The 16,353-nt window shown below is 41.7% G+C and overlaps 1 protein-coding gene across 1 annotated transcript; it reads left to right on the top strand.

Moving 5' to 3' along the window:
- The first annotated feature begins 239 nt into the window (after window positions 1-239).
- Window positions 240-7,249, top strand: LOC119310218 (protein LEO1 homolog). Its single transcript, XM_037586035.1, has 7 exons — window positions 240-603; window positions 1,390-1,646; window positions 1,990-2,071; window positions 2,739-2,903; window positions 5,982-6,086; window positions 6,919-7,047; window positions 7,136-7,249. Exons 1-7 carry the CDS (start codon window positions 391-393, stop codon window positions 7,247-7,249), a joined length of 1,065 nt encoding a protein of 354 aa, XP_037441932.1. The 5' UTR covers window positions 240-390.
- Window positions 7,250-16,353: the final 9,104 nt, after the last annotated feature.

Genomic DNA, 16,353 nt, shown 5'->3' with positions numbered 1-16,353 from the left:
AAAAAAGGCAAGTGTGGCATGCATTCCATAATTGCCAATATGGCCACACGCCACGCATGAGCACGGGTCGCACCGTCTATTCTCACTCCGCACAGCCCTTGCCAGCCTGGTTGGCGTCATGGCGTGTAGCCACCAACCCCCACCTACCACTACATAAGCACACGCCGTGTTGTGTTCACATCTATGCCTCATACCACCACCCTAGCCTGTCCGCGTTTTCGTCAAGGTGCCAATATGCATCCAATTCCCCCTCCTCAAGGCCCCAACCAAAAACGGCGGTTTCGTCTTCCTCGCGCACAAGCAACAAGAGATAGGAAGCACCAGAAGCCGGAGGGGATCGGAGAACAAAGTGCCCAAGGTAGGAGTTTGGAGGAGTTTCGGAACGAGGAGATGGACAAGATCTTCGGCGATCTATCCAACTCCGATGAAGAGGTCGAAGACCGAGCAAACGGTGGCCGTGAGGTCAGCGGTTTGAACGCCAACAATCACGCCGGTGGTGATAACGGCCACTGGAACCACAGCTGTCGCAGCCTTCGTCTAGCCCATGCCACGACAAAGCACAAATACAAGTCTAACAGCCGCCGCCTCCATGGCAATCGATGGGTAATTTCACCTGTGTCATATCTGATTGTTTTTGTTTTGTGTTGATGATTAGACTTTATGATTTAGAGGGACAAATACGGGATCTGAATCCTGAGGCATTCTAGGTATTTCCGCAATTGCATATGTTTACTCATTTGTGTGTTTTAGGGTTGGAAGCTCTTATCATCTATTAAACTTTCGATGTACACATACATCTAACTAGCGATATTGATGGGTCATGGGCGTTGGAGTAATTGTTGCTATACCCATGAGAACTCACAAATGTGTTGTTTGGTTGTTGGATATGTCTATCAGAGAGAAAAATTTGTGCACACACCAAGTCATTGATTTTATTAATTCTCAAATCATTAATATATGCCTATTGGAGGAGGTAGGGCTTATGTTATGAATTTCTTTACAGAGATCGTAATGACATTTGGTCGGTGTGACACTTATTTTTTTACACGGGGGCAAAAGATTCGTCTATTAATTAAGGAGAGAACAGAGTCAAATTTCAAACAAAAGGAGTGAATAGAGTTTGTTATACAATGTGAATAGATCTATTCTCATCAAAGTGGAAATATAAATATGAAATGAAGTAGGGACAACTTCTCTTTATGAGAGGCATTGAAACACTAACTTCGAGTGAATGGATAATTGTTGTGTTTTTCTTGATTTGTTGAGGGTGTTGTTTATTATAATTGTTCATTTTGTATGTCTTCTACAAACTCCTCATCTATATGTGCTGCATTTTTTACCTTGTAAACTCCTCCAATGCTTGACAAGCCATGCATTGGATTTATCCAGGAAGATCGGAAACCTGGAAGCCACGGGCCTGCTGGTTTAGCCAAACAAAGTGTAGATGAAGGTCATCATGTGGTACTTGGCTATCAGAACATGCGAGGCAACAAGGAAGTCATGAATGGTGAAAAGGAAGGATGTCACCAAAGAACAGAAACCACTAGAACAAGGATTGTTGCCTCTGAATTCGAGGGGTCTAAATACAATTGCAACGTTGACCAAGATCGTAAAGACGGAGAAGTGAAACGAACAAGAAAAATAGGGTAATAAATTAGCTTGACTGTTCTTCTGCATTTAATATGACACATGATTGCTAAATAGATGCCATGTCATAGTTGTTGATTCAAGTGGTCAACACTTTCTGCTGACAATAGAGTTGCTTTACGTTCCCTGCATTAACCTAATACTCTCTTACTTTGTTAACTACTCCCTCCGTCCGAAATTACTTGTCATCAAAATGGATGAAAATGGATGTATCTAGAACTAAAATACATCTAGATACATCCATTCCAATGACAAGTATTTCCGGACGGAGGGAGTATATAAGTATCTATTTTGCGAACCTCCACTGCTAACAGAGTAAGAGTCCATCTAATCTTGCAACAGGCCAACAAAGGATGTTCTTTGCGATGTTGGTGGTAGTGATGTGAATGGACTCGCCTTATATGGTGATACTGAAGATGTAAATGTGAGAAGACATAAAACTCCCTTTTTAACTACACTTTTGCCTTCTCCATGTGTATTTACATTTGTGGCTCGACATGACTGGACTGGTATGTATTATAATTATCTAGTCAGATGGTACATGGTTTCTAAATAATTTGCATCATGGCAATGACATACAATTTTATCTGTGTATTTGTGTAAGAGTGAACAAGATAATTTTCTGCGGGTCATGCCCATGCAAAAACATAAGCAATGAACCTACATAAAAGAAATACCAAGCTAGACTGTAAAAGCATTATGTGAAGAGAACCATGTATGTGGAAACATACTTTTGTCCTTAGTCGCTAATACATAAGAGTTATTTTTTTTATTGGAAAGTTGCACGAGAGATCGTGAAAGTTCCTATTTTCATCCAACTTTGTGTATTGGGCACCTACACAAAAAATACAATGTGTTCTGAAAGTGATTTTCTCCCCCTTATGATAGTTAAACTTACTTGGGTTGAGATTACATCATTCTGTCCCACATGTTTTGCTTGCGTGCACTATATGGTAGATGTATGTTTTTAACTGTTAGTTTTTCAAACATTATTAACATGCGTTGCCCATGTATGTTTGTGTAGCCTTCTGAACCCGTCAGTGTACCCAGCAAAGGCTACTTATTTTTTAATCTTACATTTCTTTTTGCAGAGATTGCCTACCGAGGGAGAAGGCCATTGTGCAAATATTTTACAACCAATGGACGTAACTCGTGACAAAGATATGTGTTATGAACAAGAGTCCAAACATTGTCTAATTAGTCCTCTGCTGAACTTGGTGGTTCCACATATACCACCATCTGGTCAACCTGATCGAGTGAGTTGATAATATTTGGAAGCATGTCATCTCCTGCATATATGTCCATGCACTTGCGATGTCAACTTATCATTTTAATCTAATTCTTAATGTTGCCAATGTTTGTCATCTACAATGGCCATTGAGGGTTCATATCCGAAGCTAGCTAATTCTGGTCTCTACCTTCTAGCTATGAGTACACGGTGTATCTTCGATAGCAGCAATTGCTAGTTTGACTGTTCTCTTGAACTTGTGTGCCTTGTTAGGCTCTCATATTCCTTTATTTCTTTTCCATCAATTAGCTCTGCTCCTGATTTCTCTCGACTTGCACTAGCATAGTTTAATGTTCTTGCTAATAATTAACAATGATATGGTGGTATGTCGTGTTATTAGGTTAATGTTTATGCCTGTCATCGTTCATGTTTAAAAGCAAAGCAGAAAGATCATGTACTTACTTGAACTCTTTATAGGCGGAAATTTGAAATCTGATCAATTTTCTTGTGGTAACATTAGGAAAGAGCCCTACTGATTCTTTTTATAAGTTAATCTTTTTTCCTAAAAGGAATCGGTCATAACAGTATGATCCTGAGAGGCATAAAAAATTCTTAATGTTATTTTTCTTGAACATGCGGGAGAGCTGCGTACAGTTCATTAAGAAGAAAAAGGTACAAGGTAGAGGGAGTAAGCTCCCTCACCCCAGCACACAAGACTGAACCTCAGAACACACCCCAACACATGCCTGGAAAGCCTTTTGCTCGACACAACAATGTAGACGACCAGCCACCCTGAACACAGTTACACATTCAGAACAAATTCCCTTAAGAGCCCCGTGACAGCAACTAACGGAGCCCCACTGCTCCAGCTGAACACCATAGGGCACTCATTCGCCACATGTTGCAGGACCACCATGAGTCCATGACACATGGGATTGCCCATTGAAGGCACAATCATCCCGGTGCTTCAAAATCGCCCATGCGGCTAGGATAGTAAGGGAGTTTAGCCCTTTTCTCAACTCCTTGAGTGTCTCTTTAATCGAACTGCCTCACCAACTACAGAAAAGGCCTAAAGTGGATTGCAGCGTGATGGAAAGCAAGCCCAACCTCAGAAGGATCAATATCTAAACTTGTCGAGCAAAAACACATGAGACCAGAATCTGTTGGATGAATTCCTCGGCTTGGTCACATAAGGGGCAGGCTGCTGGATGAGGCAGTCCTCGCTTGGCGAGGCGATCCAGAGTCCAAAGATTGTCCCAAGGAAGAAGGCCTTGTAGGCTGATTTGCTAGTATACAAGCTGACTTAGTAAGCCTCCATCGATGTTGATCAGGGACATTGTGTTGTAAGTTAAACTCATCTACCAAATCCCAAAGTCAAAGGTATTCTCTGAGGACTTGTACTGTGAGGGCTCCCTTGATGTGTGCGTCCATCTGTGATTGTCTTAAGCATGAGCTAAAGTTCGTTGTTTGAGTTTTTTTAGAGATAAACTTGAATAAATTTGGAGCCAACTCAGAGATGGTCCTGTCCTTTAACCATCTATCAGACCAGAACAGGACGAACTGACCATTGTCAACAACGGATTCAACTGCTTCACTAAACAAAGCTCGGACATTGTGTGACACCTGAATGGGCAAACCCGCCCAAGGGCGTGAACCGTGAAACATCAGTTTTCTGTAACCAAAGCCATTAAGTTCGCAAAGCCCAGCCAAGATTGTTTAGATTATGTATCCCAAGCCCGCCATATTGAAGTGGTTGCTGCACACTCCCATGAAACCAAACAGTTGGGGCCATTCACCTTCTCATGTCCCATCCAATGGCCTTGATCACCCACTTGGGCAGATCCATCACAATCATGGATGGTGGTCAGCACAACTCTTGCCGTAATGAAGTGGTCAGCACGGTTGATGAGTGGGGCTTATTATCAGCCACCCTATCAGTTAGAGTATGCAATTCAGCTTTGCTGGTCTTCCTGATATTAAGTGGGAGTCCAAGGCATGTGCAAGGGAATTCCTTTACCTGACAAGTGTACTGGAGACTATCTCTATATCTTCTTCCTTGCACTGATTAGGAGTTCCTGAACTTTTCATCATGTTGGTCACAAGACCAGATGCATGCTTGACCAAAACTGAGATGTTGCAGGATCTCCAAAGGAAAAGGCCAGGAGACTGAATCAAAGGCTTTAGATATATCCAATTTGAGAAGAATGTGAGGCTCTCTTTTCCAATGTAGATATCTTTCCATTTGCTGGATCAGCAGAAAGTTATCCTGTATGCTCCGTCCCTTAATAAATGCACTTTGGTTGATAGATACCAAATTAGTTAGCGGGGTGCAAGGCGGTCGGCCATAAGTTAAGCAACCAATTTAGCAAAACTATGAATAAGACTTATGGGCTGAAAATCATTCACATGAACAGCATCAATCTTCTTAGGCAGTAGGGTAATGGAAGCTGTATTGAGAATCTTAAACTTGAATATATGATCCTCTTGTATTGCTGAAAAAGCAAGCATCACATCCATCTTGATAAAATCCCAGCATGATTTATTGAGAATCTTAAACTTGAATATATGATCCTCTTGAATTGCTGAAAGAGGAAGCATCACATCCATCTTGATAAAATCCCAGCATGATTTATAAAAGCAGCCTATAAACCCATCCAGCCCAGGAGCTTTGTCTGGCGGTAGTTCCTTTATGGTTGCCCATACCTCCTCAGTGAAAGGCTCTTCAAGAGAAGTTAAATCATGGTGTTAACTGTGAAAGGCCAGGAGATCCGAAGTGAAATCTCTGTCATGCACAGTTGGAAAATATTTTTTATGAATTACCAACTTAAATGGTTTCATGCCAATACTTTGACCAATCTGAAAATATGTTTTAATGATTACACACATCTATTTTATTGACAACAGATAGCGAATAAATAGATATTTATTTTAAGCTGATAGTGTAAAGGGAAAATGTCCAATACTTCCAGACTTCCAGTGATTGTTGCATGGTTCACTGTTACAGGGTTCTCATAGCTTGATTATGTGCGTGAGTATTTTCTTCTTTTCTGCACCTAAAACAAATAGAGATCCCGTATTCTCGTTTGATTGAGTTTCTATTTTGTAGTTAAAAGTGATGAAGGTCTCAAATGTCGTGGGGATTAATCCAAAACCTTTTGATCCTGAAACATACATGGAAGAGGATGACTTCGTTGCTCCACCGGCAAGAAAAGTGTGCATAAGAATGTTGTCCATTGCAGAATGGCCAAGAATGCTGATGGCACTCAATCTGTGAGTCCTTTTTTTTTCTTTTAGCAAGAAAATGTTATCTAGTCTTCCCCTACGAAAAAGGTAATGCTAGTTATCATCTTTTGAATATGGACTCTCCCTCAGAAACCATGTCACCTTTGTCATCTAGGTAGACATCCACCTCCTTACAGTTACAGGAACAAGTGAATGGTACTTACTGTTCTCTACACATATCTCTCTGTCTTATTTTTGTTTCTTTTAGTACGGAGTCTACATCTGTTTGGAATGCATTGTAGTTTTACACTTTTTACTAATCTACCTTGGCAAATTATTTCCTTTCATGGTCTATCTTTGACGTGTATGGAACGATGGATTGTTGAAGTGTATATGTGGATTGCCTAGCCCTTTCCATCAGTTCGGACTTTTGGTTGTGTTGACTAGTGCATGAAGCTTAACATGGTATCAGGGTCCAAGATCTTGATGAGTTCAAGTCCTGGCTTTCGCAATTTATCCAAAATTGTTGTTCCCCCCTTTGTGTCCACGTATAGGCCTCTTGAGCCATACCTCTGAGTCTATCCACGTGTTGACTTTCTGTGTCACATGTGAGAGGGGGTGTTGAAGTGTATATTTGGATTGCCTAGCCCTTTCCATCAGTTCGGACTTTTGGTTTCGTTGGCTAGTGCATGAAGTTTAACATCGATAAGAGTTAAAAACCAAGTTTCTCAGTTTTTACATGGTAATCCATACAGTTCATGCTTGTATGCAACTATCTTTTTCCTCTCATTGTTGAGGCTTTACACATTTCTCTGTTGCAGCTTGAAAGCAATGCACGTTTTGTCCAGTGGAAAGATGGAAGCATGCAACTATTGATTGGCGATGTGGCTCTTGATGTATCTGTAGAAGAGTCAAGTCAGCATACCCACTTGTTTAGGAAGAATGGAAAGGCAAAACATCTATCCATTTCCTGCAACATCCTTGTTGTTGTTTGTACCATTATCTGGTCATCATAACTCACAAATACCTTGTCATCAGGGGCTTCTACAGTCACAAGGAAGGCTTTTACAGAAGATGAGAATTATGCCGCCCGAGTCATTTTCAAGATCTCAAAGGTCATTAACAGCTCCTGTTGATTCTCAGAATAAGTAAACAATTAAGGTGCAAACATGGTATGATAAAAAAAATCCTGAGAGAATGAAGCAAGAAAGGGAAAGGGTAAGTGGGTAACTGAAAATTCTGATATTTCTTCCAAGTTCTGTTTTTCGTTCAGATACAAAATCTTCTTAATTGCATGTGTGTGATGTGTGTCCCTATGTTGACCTTTTTAATCTGGTTCTGAACTGAAATGATTTGCCTGTTACTTCCTGGGTTTTTTGTTGTCGTGTTTTGCTTTTGACGTTGTCTCCAGGAACTGTAATCTAAGTATTGTATGGCATGCTGGGATGTTATCACCATGATTATATTGTGCAAACCCACCTTTAAGTGACATCTTTAGTACAGTTCATCAAGAACCGTCTCAAAGTTATAATATTTAATGCACGGAGAATTAAGGAGACTTATTGTGCATGACTATATGTAAGTAATAATTTCCATACTGCATATATTCACAGTGACCTTGGTTGCTATTCAATCCTATTCTACACAACACAAAGAAAAATGACCTATTTGATACTTTGAATTTGGTTTTCTGTCCAAGTTGTGTACAATCATGAGAAACTGCATAAGAAACGATTTTGAGTAGCGTATGTGGGCCTGCCTGGAGAGATGCAAGAGATAAGGTTCACCCTTGTAGACCCAGATGCACACTTGAGTGAGGTGGGTTAGGATAATCGACCTTGCTATTTATGCCTACTGCACACTATTTACCTTCTTTCGGACCAACTTTCTGATGGTGTTGCCTGCATTTCTGCTATGCATGTTTTTCATTATCTTCTGAATGTTTGTCAATTGTTTGGAAAAATAATAACCGCAACCATTAAGGGATTGTAGGCATCCATGTGCCTGCCTGCAAAGGGAGCATAGGTCTACAAGAATGTGGGTTTGTAGAATGCTGTAGATTCCACGTGTATCCATATCATCAGTTTAGAGATTTGGATGCAAGACAAATTGAAGTAACATGGTCTGGTTTGTTCTTTTGGCCACTCATGCTGAAAGAGAACATACTAGATTTCCACTCTGTTATGCCAATTAACTAAATATTGAGAAAACAATATTTGGACAAGTGCCTCTGGAGCTTTGTTTTCTGAATCACGACGGAGGGAGTAGATGCTTAGGCCTAGACCTTCCTAATACAACTGGTCTCCTTAAATCCATGCTAATACAAACTCCCATCTCAACACTTGGCCTACCAAATCTGCTAGCCAACTCCTCTCTGTTTGGACTCCCTCCTGGTAGTCCCCAACAAAAGAATATCAATAATGTGCTTGTTGTAATTGATCATGTGAAAGCCATTGTTATGCTGCCTTTTACCGTTCTGTTAGAAACTTTCTCCTTTTACTGTGTACACAGGCTGAAGAAAAAAACATTCAAGCTCGTTCAACTCTTAGAAAGAAAAAAGAGAAGGTAAATCATAAATACACCCAATCCCATAAAGGAAAGCAGAAGCTTACTTCAGGATTTTTTGATGAAGCATTAGACGAGATCGGTTTTTGCCTGTATGAATTGTTATTTGAATTAATGTGCAAAGACTTAATAGTAGAATTAACTGCAACAGTATATGCAATGTTGAATTTCTGACATTAACAAAAGAACAGCGAGCTGTTACAACTCACTTTTTTTGGAACTAAAAGAGAAACATTTTTTTAATCAAACATGCAAAAAACTATGGGTTTTTTATTTCTCAATTGTCTGATAATTGTTGGTTCTAAGTCGACCGTCTGGCATCAAGCCTAAAGTTGAAAAGAAAAGGAAAACTGCTTGGTTTCTGCAATTGCTCAGGTGCACTGTACTAAACCTATAGTTTCTAAAACGATTTTATCGATTTTAATAACTGATCCAACGATATGTTTTCCCAGGGCCGTTTATCTTTTCTGTCTATACTTTTCTGTATTAGTATATCCTTTTGCTCTCCGATAGTCAAGTATGTGAAACATTTTCTCAAGAGTTCTTTCTTTTTCTTGGGGTTTTCAGGATGAAGCACCTAGCTCGTGGTATAATCCTCATGGAAGGGTGGCACACTCTGGTTTTGAGCATGACTTGGAGTTTGAAGCACCGGCTCAGAGATGTATAATCAATGCTAAGGTGAGTCTTATTTTATCATAAACATGCAAGGGGTGTTGGCATCTACTTCTACTCCCTCCGTTCCTAAATATTTGTCTTTCTAGAGATTTCAACAAGTGACTACATACGGAGCAAAATGAGTGAATCTACACTCTACAATATGTCTATATACATCCGTATGTGGTAGTCCATTTGAAATCTCTAAAAAGACAAATATTTAGGAACGGAGGGAGTATTTGTCTTTATTTCTTGTAAAAAGCAGTCAATTGTTAGAAATGGGATTCCTGGTAACCCATTATTCCTCATGCTTGTGTGTCAATGATCAGGTCCATGAGTATTCTGACAGTGAAAGTGAGGAATTAGAGTATGAAACAGAATTCGAGAATATAGAGAGCTCACCAACACATGAAAGGGAAAATGAACTGGATGAAAATAATGTATATGATAAAGACCTAGGTGTTTCTTCTCTGCCAAATGAAGAGATTGAGGTAAGTTATTTGTGGAGTTCACCCGAAACTCTTATTTAGATGTAAATAACTTGAATATGTACAGTAACTTAGAAGGGCTAAGATGGACTGCAAACAGTTATCTTGCGTAACTAAAGGAATCTACTTTGAAATATTGCATCTTTTGCTAGTTCTAGAGTCTGACTATGAATATATTTTGTTTTTTCATTTGGTATTTATGATAGTACAACAGCACTGTAATATCTAAGCATGAACTTCTCTGTTGCACAATACAAGCTTAGATTATTGAGCTAGAGAAAGTTTCAACAAATGGGGCCAGGGAGGGCTTAACCCTATGTGCAAGTAGAGAAAAATCCTTGTTAAACCTCTCTTTCCACGATCCAAAGGATAGGGGAATCCCCTGAAAGATCTTGTGGTTACACTCCTTCCAAATACTCCAGGCTGATGTCACAAAGATCTCCATAAACATTGGGTGTGTCCACCTTTTCCTGAGTGCAACAAGTGTTGCTGGGTATCGGCATTGTCAAACCTCGTCCCCACCGTGCTCCAGCAGCGTCTGCTGAATGGGCAAGTAAAAATCAGGTGTTTAATTATCTCTTCTATTCTGCCATTGCACAGAACGCAGTGACATCATCATCCACGTTATAATGTCTCCTACGGAGCATGTTCTTTGTGTTAATCATGTCGGCCAACACGAGTCACACAAACACTTTGAGTTCATAGTGCACTTTGACCGCCAAATCCAGGTGAACGCTTCATCCGCTTCTACATCTTTGAAGTAAAACTGGCGGTATCTGGCCAACGTGTATTTCGGTCCCCATAGACACGTTCATGCATCAGTATTTGCATTGTTAGGTTCAACCGACGCCGTCATCTCTTGCAGTTCCCGCACCTCTAGTCTGGCTTGCTCTAATGGCTAGCTTCATCTGTTGATGTATAATGTGCTGGCTAGTCTCTTCTATCAGATCGGTCTTTTGGTTGCATTGGCTAGAGCATGCACTTCTACATGGTATCGAAGCCAAGAGGTCTCGAGTTCAAGACCCGGTTGGCACGTTTAGGCCTGAGGGAGCCACACGTGAGGGGTAGTATTGACGTATAATGTGCTGCCTAGAATTATATCCACCAAAGAAACGATTTCTCAACGAAAACAATAGGACGCCGATAACTGCCACACGTGTGGTGTATCGGGTGGTTGTGCCGCACACCTCGTGTGGCATGGAGAAGAACCCGCCCACATGACCGCGTCCGGGCTCGCCCAGTCACAGCCCGCACGTTCGGTGTGTGGCAAAACCGCCCACATGTCCGGGACAAACGACCGCGCTGCCCGCACGACCCAGCACGCCAGCCGTCTCGGCCTCCTTGCGATCCCCAGTCCCACCTGCCGCCATCACGACCAGCTAAAAACAGGTGAATCTCCGATCTCCTTCTGTTTCTCGTCCTTCTTCTGGCCAGAAATTAGAAATTGCAAATTTGCCAACGAAGATGGCGACTGGATCCACACTATCAGGGCAAAACACCCCACGGATTTGTGTGTATTCGCATTTGCCAATCAACATACGCCAGATCTGTCATGTACTATGCTAGAGTTGAGCTAAGATTCTCGGTTGGCTTGGTGCAAGTAGTTGGCAAATGAAGGATGCGTAGGAATGCTAGAGTTAAGCTAAGATTTTCGGTTGGCTTGGTGCAAGTAGTTGGTAAATGAAGGATGCGTAGGAATCCCTAAAAAAGGGAGAGAAAGAAGAAATTTGGCATAGAGAGGTAGGAAAAATAGTTGCCACTTATGTGTAACATCAGTTGCCACCTATTGTTGCCGTTAACTGCCACCATGTTATCTTGTTGCTTGCCATCCTATATTAGTGGTTGTTGCCATCGCTTCAAAATGATAACTGGCACCCAGATTTCAGAAAAGAGAATGGATGTGCATGCCCTATTTGCCATGATGTGTTGGTTGCCTACGCAGGAAATGTGATAAGATCGCTGTGTTATCTTCTACGTGCAAACAGCAAAAAATGCATTTTTTGGGATTGTTGATGCGTTCTTGTTCATGCAGTGATTGAAAATACATTGGTAGAAACAAAACATGGAAGAATGAATCACGAAGACGGCACTGATCCTTGGTTTCTCAAATGCCAGAAACGCCCCCTTGGGATGCAGCAGAGTACAGTCAACTCATTTCTGTAGGGTTGTTGCTGTCACTGCTAGAGCAGTACGCGGGCATCGTTATGGTGCATGATAACAAAAAAAGAACATTTGCCATGTTCGCGACGATGAAGATAACATTCTACTTATGTCCTACAATGTCATTTTTCGCAGGTTCTTATGACCAAAACACATTCAGGGGGGCACTATGGCAACTTTAGTCACAGGGCGCTAACACTGACAAATGTACGGACAACCAACTTCAAGTAGCTAATGTGAGAAATCAAGGTAACGCATACGAAAAAAAACATACTGATGTGGACATGAAAATTAACTTGCAAAGGATGGCAAAAGACTCACGAGTTATATCGAAAAAATGTAGGACCTTCATGCAGCACGTGGCATCATATGACAACCATGTACCTGCCATCGACGTCATACATAGATGAGTCCATAAAAGTGAAGTTGCGGATGGTGAATTAGGAGAAGGAACATAGCTGACAGCTGCAGTTGCCATGCCTGGACAACTGCAGTTGCCATGTATAATCAAATCTGATTGTAATGTGTAAACAACCGTGGATGACAAATGTGAATAAATCTGTGTGGCATGGTTGGACCACTACATGTGCCATGTTGAACAAACTACAGTTGCCATGCAATGACCAACTGCTACCATGATCACAGGTTGTTATGGTGGGACCACATCGGCAAATGTCTCATGGAAAACTTCACAGTTGCAGGACAACGCTATTGCAGATAGAGCACATCAAATTGGAATGACAGACCACACAAGATGGGCACATGCGGCACAACAAGGTAAAAAAATTTGAACCAGAAAGCAATATTGCATTTGTTTTTGTGGGAATAGCATGCGAGGAAAAATAGATTTGTAACGGTGGTGGTGGAAAAAACAAACAAAAAATGCTACTAAGTGGTCCTGTGCAAAGAGTCATATATTGTCTTCGGAATTTGCCAATTGCTATAAAAGTGTGTGCAACACTAATGATTGATCGCATTTGCCTAGTGAGCTCAAGCCTAGAATACAAGTTTCGATCCTAGAATATACTGGTTGCCATGTATTGGCAGTAGTAGTTGCAATGTATGTTGGACTGTAGCTGCCATGGCTATAGAATCCGAGTTTTGGTACTGAAAGAAGCTGGTTGCCATGCATTGGCAACAGTAGTTACCATGTTTGTTGGACTGTAGCTGCCATGACTGGAGAACTACAGTTGCCATGCATGGCCATATGCAGACTCATGGCTTACTGTGTGAATGATGCCATGCCAAATCACATGTAGTTGCTGTACTCCTTAACGATAAACATGCCATTCAAGCAAAATCTTACGCTCGTACCTGTTTTTTATTACAGGACCTTCAACTACAATCAACAGCGGCGCGGGGACATCTACTGCTGGGATCTCTGAGCACACGGAAGACGCGTTCCACCAGCCAGCCAGCAATCATGCCACAAACAATGCCGAGTCAGTGTCGGAAATTGCAATCATTCCAGCAATGCCGACAAGCACACCTTTGAACACCAGCACAAGCACCACTCAAGCAGATGAAACAGCCGCCGATACTGAAGTGAATGATGAAACTGATGATGAAGCACAAGGGGATGGAGATGGTGGGCAATCAGAAATCATGGTAACTCAACCACCGTAATGGGCAGAGATTTGATTCGTTCGAAGACGCAAAGGAATTCTACCAGACATATGCAGAGTTCCATGGGTTTGCGGTCAACACCGAATACCATAGGAAAATTAAAAAAACTAACGAGTACAGCAGAGATGAGATGATGTGCTACAAGGCACGAAAGAACAAAAAGGGTAAAGGTGTTGCGCCTGTCGTTCTGGAACGAAAGAGAGGTATCATTGTCAAGACGGAATGCCCTGTTCGGTGTAAGCTGAATGTAGATGGAGCATGGTGGGTGGTCACTGAATATTTTAACGAGCACAACCACGAACTCATAAACAAGTTTGATCTGGTAAAATTTCTGACCGCCCATAGAGGATTCACCCCCCTCGAGAAGAAATTCATAAAGCTGCTACATGATTGTAACGTCAGTCCATTAAGAATCGTCCAGATATAATCCCTCATCCACAGCAAAAATGGGACTCTGAGTAGCATGCCCTACATACCAGCAGACGTCACAAACCTAATGGCAAAGTACCATAGAGAGAGCAAGTTGGCTGACATAGAAGCCATAGCCTACTTCGATGAGAAAGCGAAAGAAGATCCAGATTTCTTCTACAGGATAAGATTGGACGATGAGGACCGTGTCAGGAACATGTATTGGGTGGATGGTGCTGCAAGAAGAGCCTACAAACATTTTTTAGATTACATTTCATTCGACGCGACATATCTTGCTAATATATACAAGATGTCATGCGCTTCATTCATAAGAATAAATAACCATAATCAGTCATTGCAGTTTGGATGCGGGCTCGTTCGGAACGAAGACACGGATGGGTACACTTGGCTGTTCAAAACCTTCTTGGGTGCATGAGTGGACTTGCTCCGATGAACATAATAACAGGCCAGAATTTTAGCATGCGTGTAGGCATAGAGGAGGCCTTTCTGTTGGCAGTGCACATGCACTGCAGGTGGCACATTATAAAGAAGGCTGAGGAGACGCTAGGACCGTTCTTTGCTGACCGTCTAGAGTTGCACAAGGCATTCGAGCTGTGTGTGGACCACAGCTTGACAGTGCAGGAGTTTGAAAGGAGCTGGATGGCTATGATTGAAACATATCAAGTCCAAGACAACGAGACGCTTGCTAGCCTGTGGGAGAAGCGAATGTACTGGGTGCCGACCTACTTCATGTAGTCCTTCTTCCCGTTTCTGCAGACTACGCAGCGCAGCAAGGGGTTCAATGCTGTTTTGAAGCGGTACGTGATCTCTGGCAACTCATTGCTACAGTTTGCCAAGCAATACACCGCTTTGCAACAAAAAATACTGGGATCTGAGCTACAGCAAGAAGCAAACACCAAGCTAAAGCAGCCAAAATTGCTAACATATTTACCGATGGAGAGGCAGATGAGCAAGATATACACCAACAAGATCTTTAACAAGTAAGTTAGTTGTGTTACAATCTTATTTGCACAAGCATGAAGGTAGTAGGTGCCATGTAGAATGCACTGCAGTTGAAAAGCTTATTTGAAAATGATGATTTTTTGAAAAGTAGCCATCACTACTGGGAAAAGGGCTATAGATGGAATTGACACTAATGGCGCACCAGACATGTGGTGCGCCATTACTATATACTAATGGCGCACCATGTGTTGGTACGCCATTAGTGTCCAAATACTAATGACGCACCACATCGCGGGTGCGCCATTAGTAAAAAAAAATTAAATTTTTTGTCAAAACTACTAATGGCGCACCATGCCACGGTGCGCCATTAGTAACTTGGCCACCACTTCCACCGAATGCACCCCCCGGTGGATCGCCTTTTCAGTTTAAAAAAATAAAAGAAAATGATGAAAATGTCAAAAAAATAAAAGAAAATAAGTTTCCCATGTGATATGTGGTCTAGTTGTTGGGAAAATTTGCAAATATGAATTTCGACTTCATTTGCAAAATCTCTCGAGAATTTGTAAAAATGGGCATAACTTTTGCATACTAACTCGGATGAAAAAGTTTTTTATATGAAAAATCATCTACTCAAAAAGTTACATCCGAATTTAACTGGGGGAACCCCGTTAAACATTTTCAAAATCCTCAAAAACCTAACAGAAAAAAAGATACGGGGCTTTTAAGATCTGGAGAGGCAAAAAAATTCAAAAAAATTCAAACTCACTAATGGCGCACCTGCCCATGGTGCGCCATTAGTATCTTCCCGCCTTCAAAATTTAAAATAAGTCAAAAAAATAAAAAAAAAGTTACTAATGGCGCACCTGCCCATGGTGCGCCATTAGTATCTTCCCGCCTTCAAAATTCAAAATAAGTCAAAAAAATAAAAAAAAAGTTACTAATGGCGCACCGGCCCATGGTGCGCCATTAGTATCTTCCCGCCTTCAAAATTCAAAATAAGTCAAAAAAATAAAAAAGAGTTACTAATGGCGCACCGGCCCTTGGTGCGCCATTAGTATCTTCCCGCCTTCAAAATTCAAAATAAGTCAAAAAAATAAAAATAAAAAAGTTAGTAATGGCGCACCTGCCCACGGTGCGCCATTACTATGTCGTATATATGGCTGGGCGCACCTCCTCCACTCCACCTCTCCTCCACTCCATCTTCTCCTCTCCTCTCCTCCACTCCATCTCCTCCTCTCCTCTCCTCCACTCCTTCTCCTCCTCTCCGGCGACCTCCTTCTCCTCTCCGGCGACCTCCTCCTCTCCGGCGACCTCCTCCTCTCCGGGAACCTCCTCCTCCCTCCTCTCCTTCCCCCCCTCCCCTCACGGTTTCTCCTCCCTCCTCTCCGGTGA

The sequence above is a fragment of the Triticum dicoccoides genome, chromosome 5B (assembly GCF_002162155.2).
Source record: "Triticum dicoccoides isolate Atlit2015 ecotype Zavitan chromosome 5B, WEW_v2.0, whole genome shotgun sequence".
In the NCBI taxonomy this organism is placed as follows: Eukaryota; Viridiplantae; Streptophyta; class Magnoliopsida; order Poales; family Poaceae; genus Triticum; species Triticum dicoccoides.
This window is presented reverse-complemented; position numbering and strand designations above follow the sequence as displayed.

What these genes read in the sequence shown, in the direction of transcription:
- LOC119310218 (XM_037586035.1), top strand. Translation starts at nt 391, where the DNA reads ATGGACAAGATCTTCGGCGATCTATCCAACTCCGATGAAGAGGTCGAA. An exon ending in TTGCTCCACCGGCAAGAAAA is followed by an intron (nt 6,087 to 6,918) that starts GTGTGCATAAGA and finishes TCTCTGTTGCAG; the next exon opens with CTTGAAAGCAATGCACGTTT. An exon ending in TGTTTAGGAAGAATGGAAAG is followed by an intron (nt 7,048 to 7,135) that starts GCAAAACATCTA and finishes CCTTGTCATCAG; the next exon opens with GGGCTTCTACAGTCACAAGG.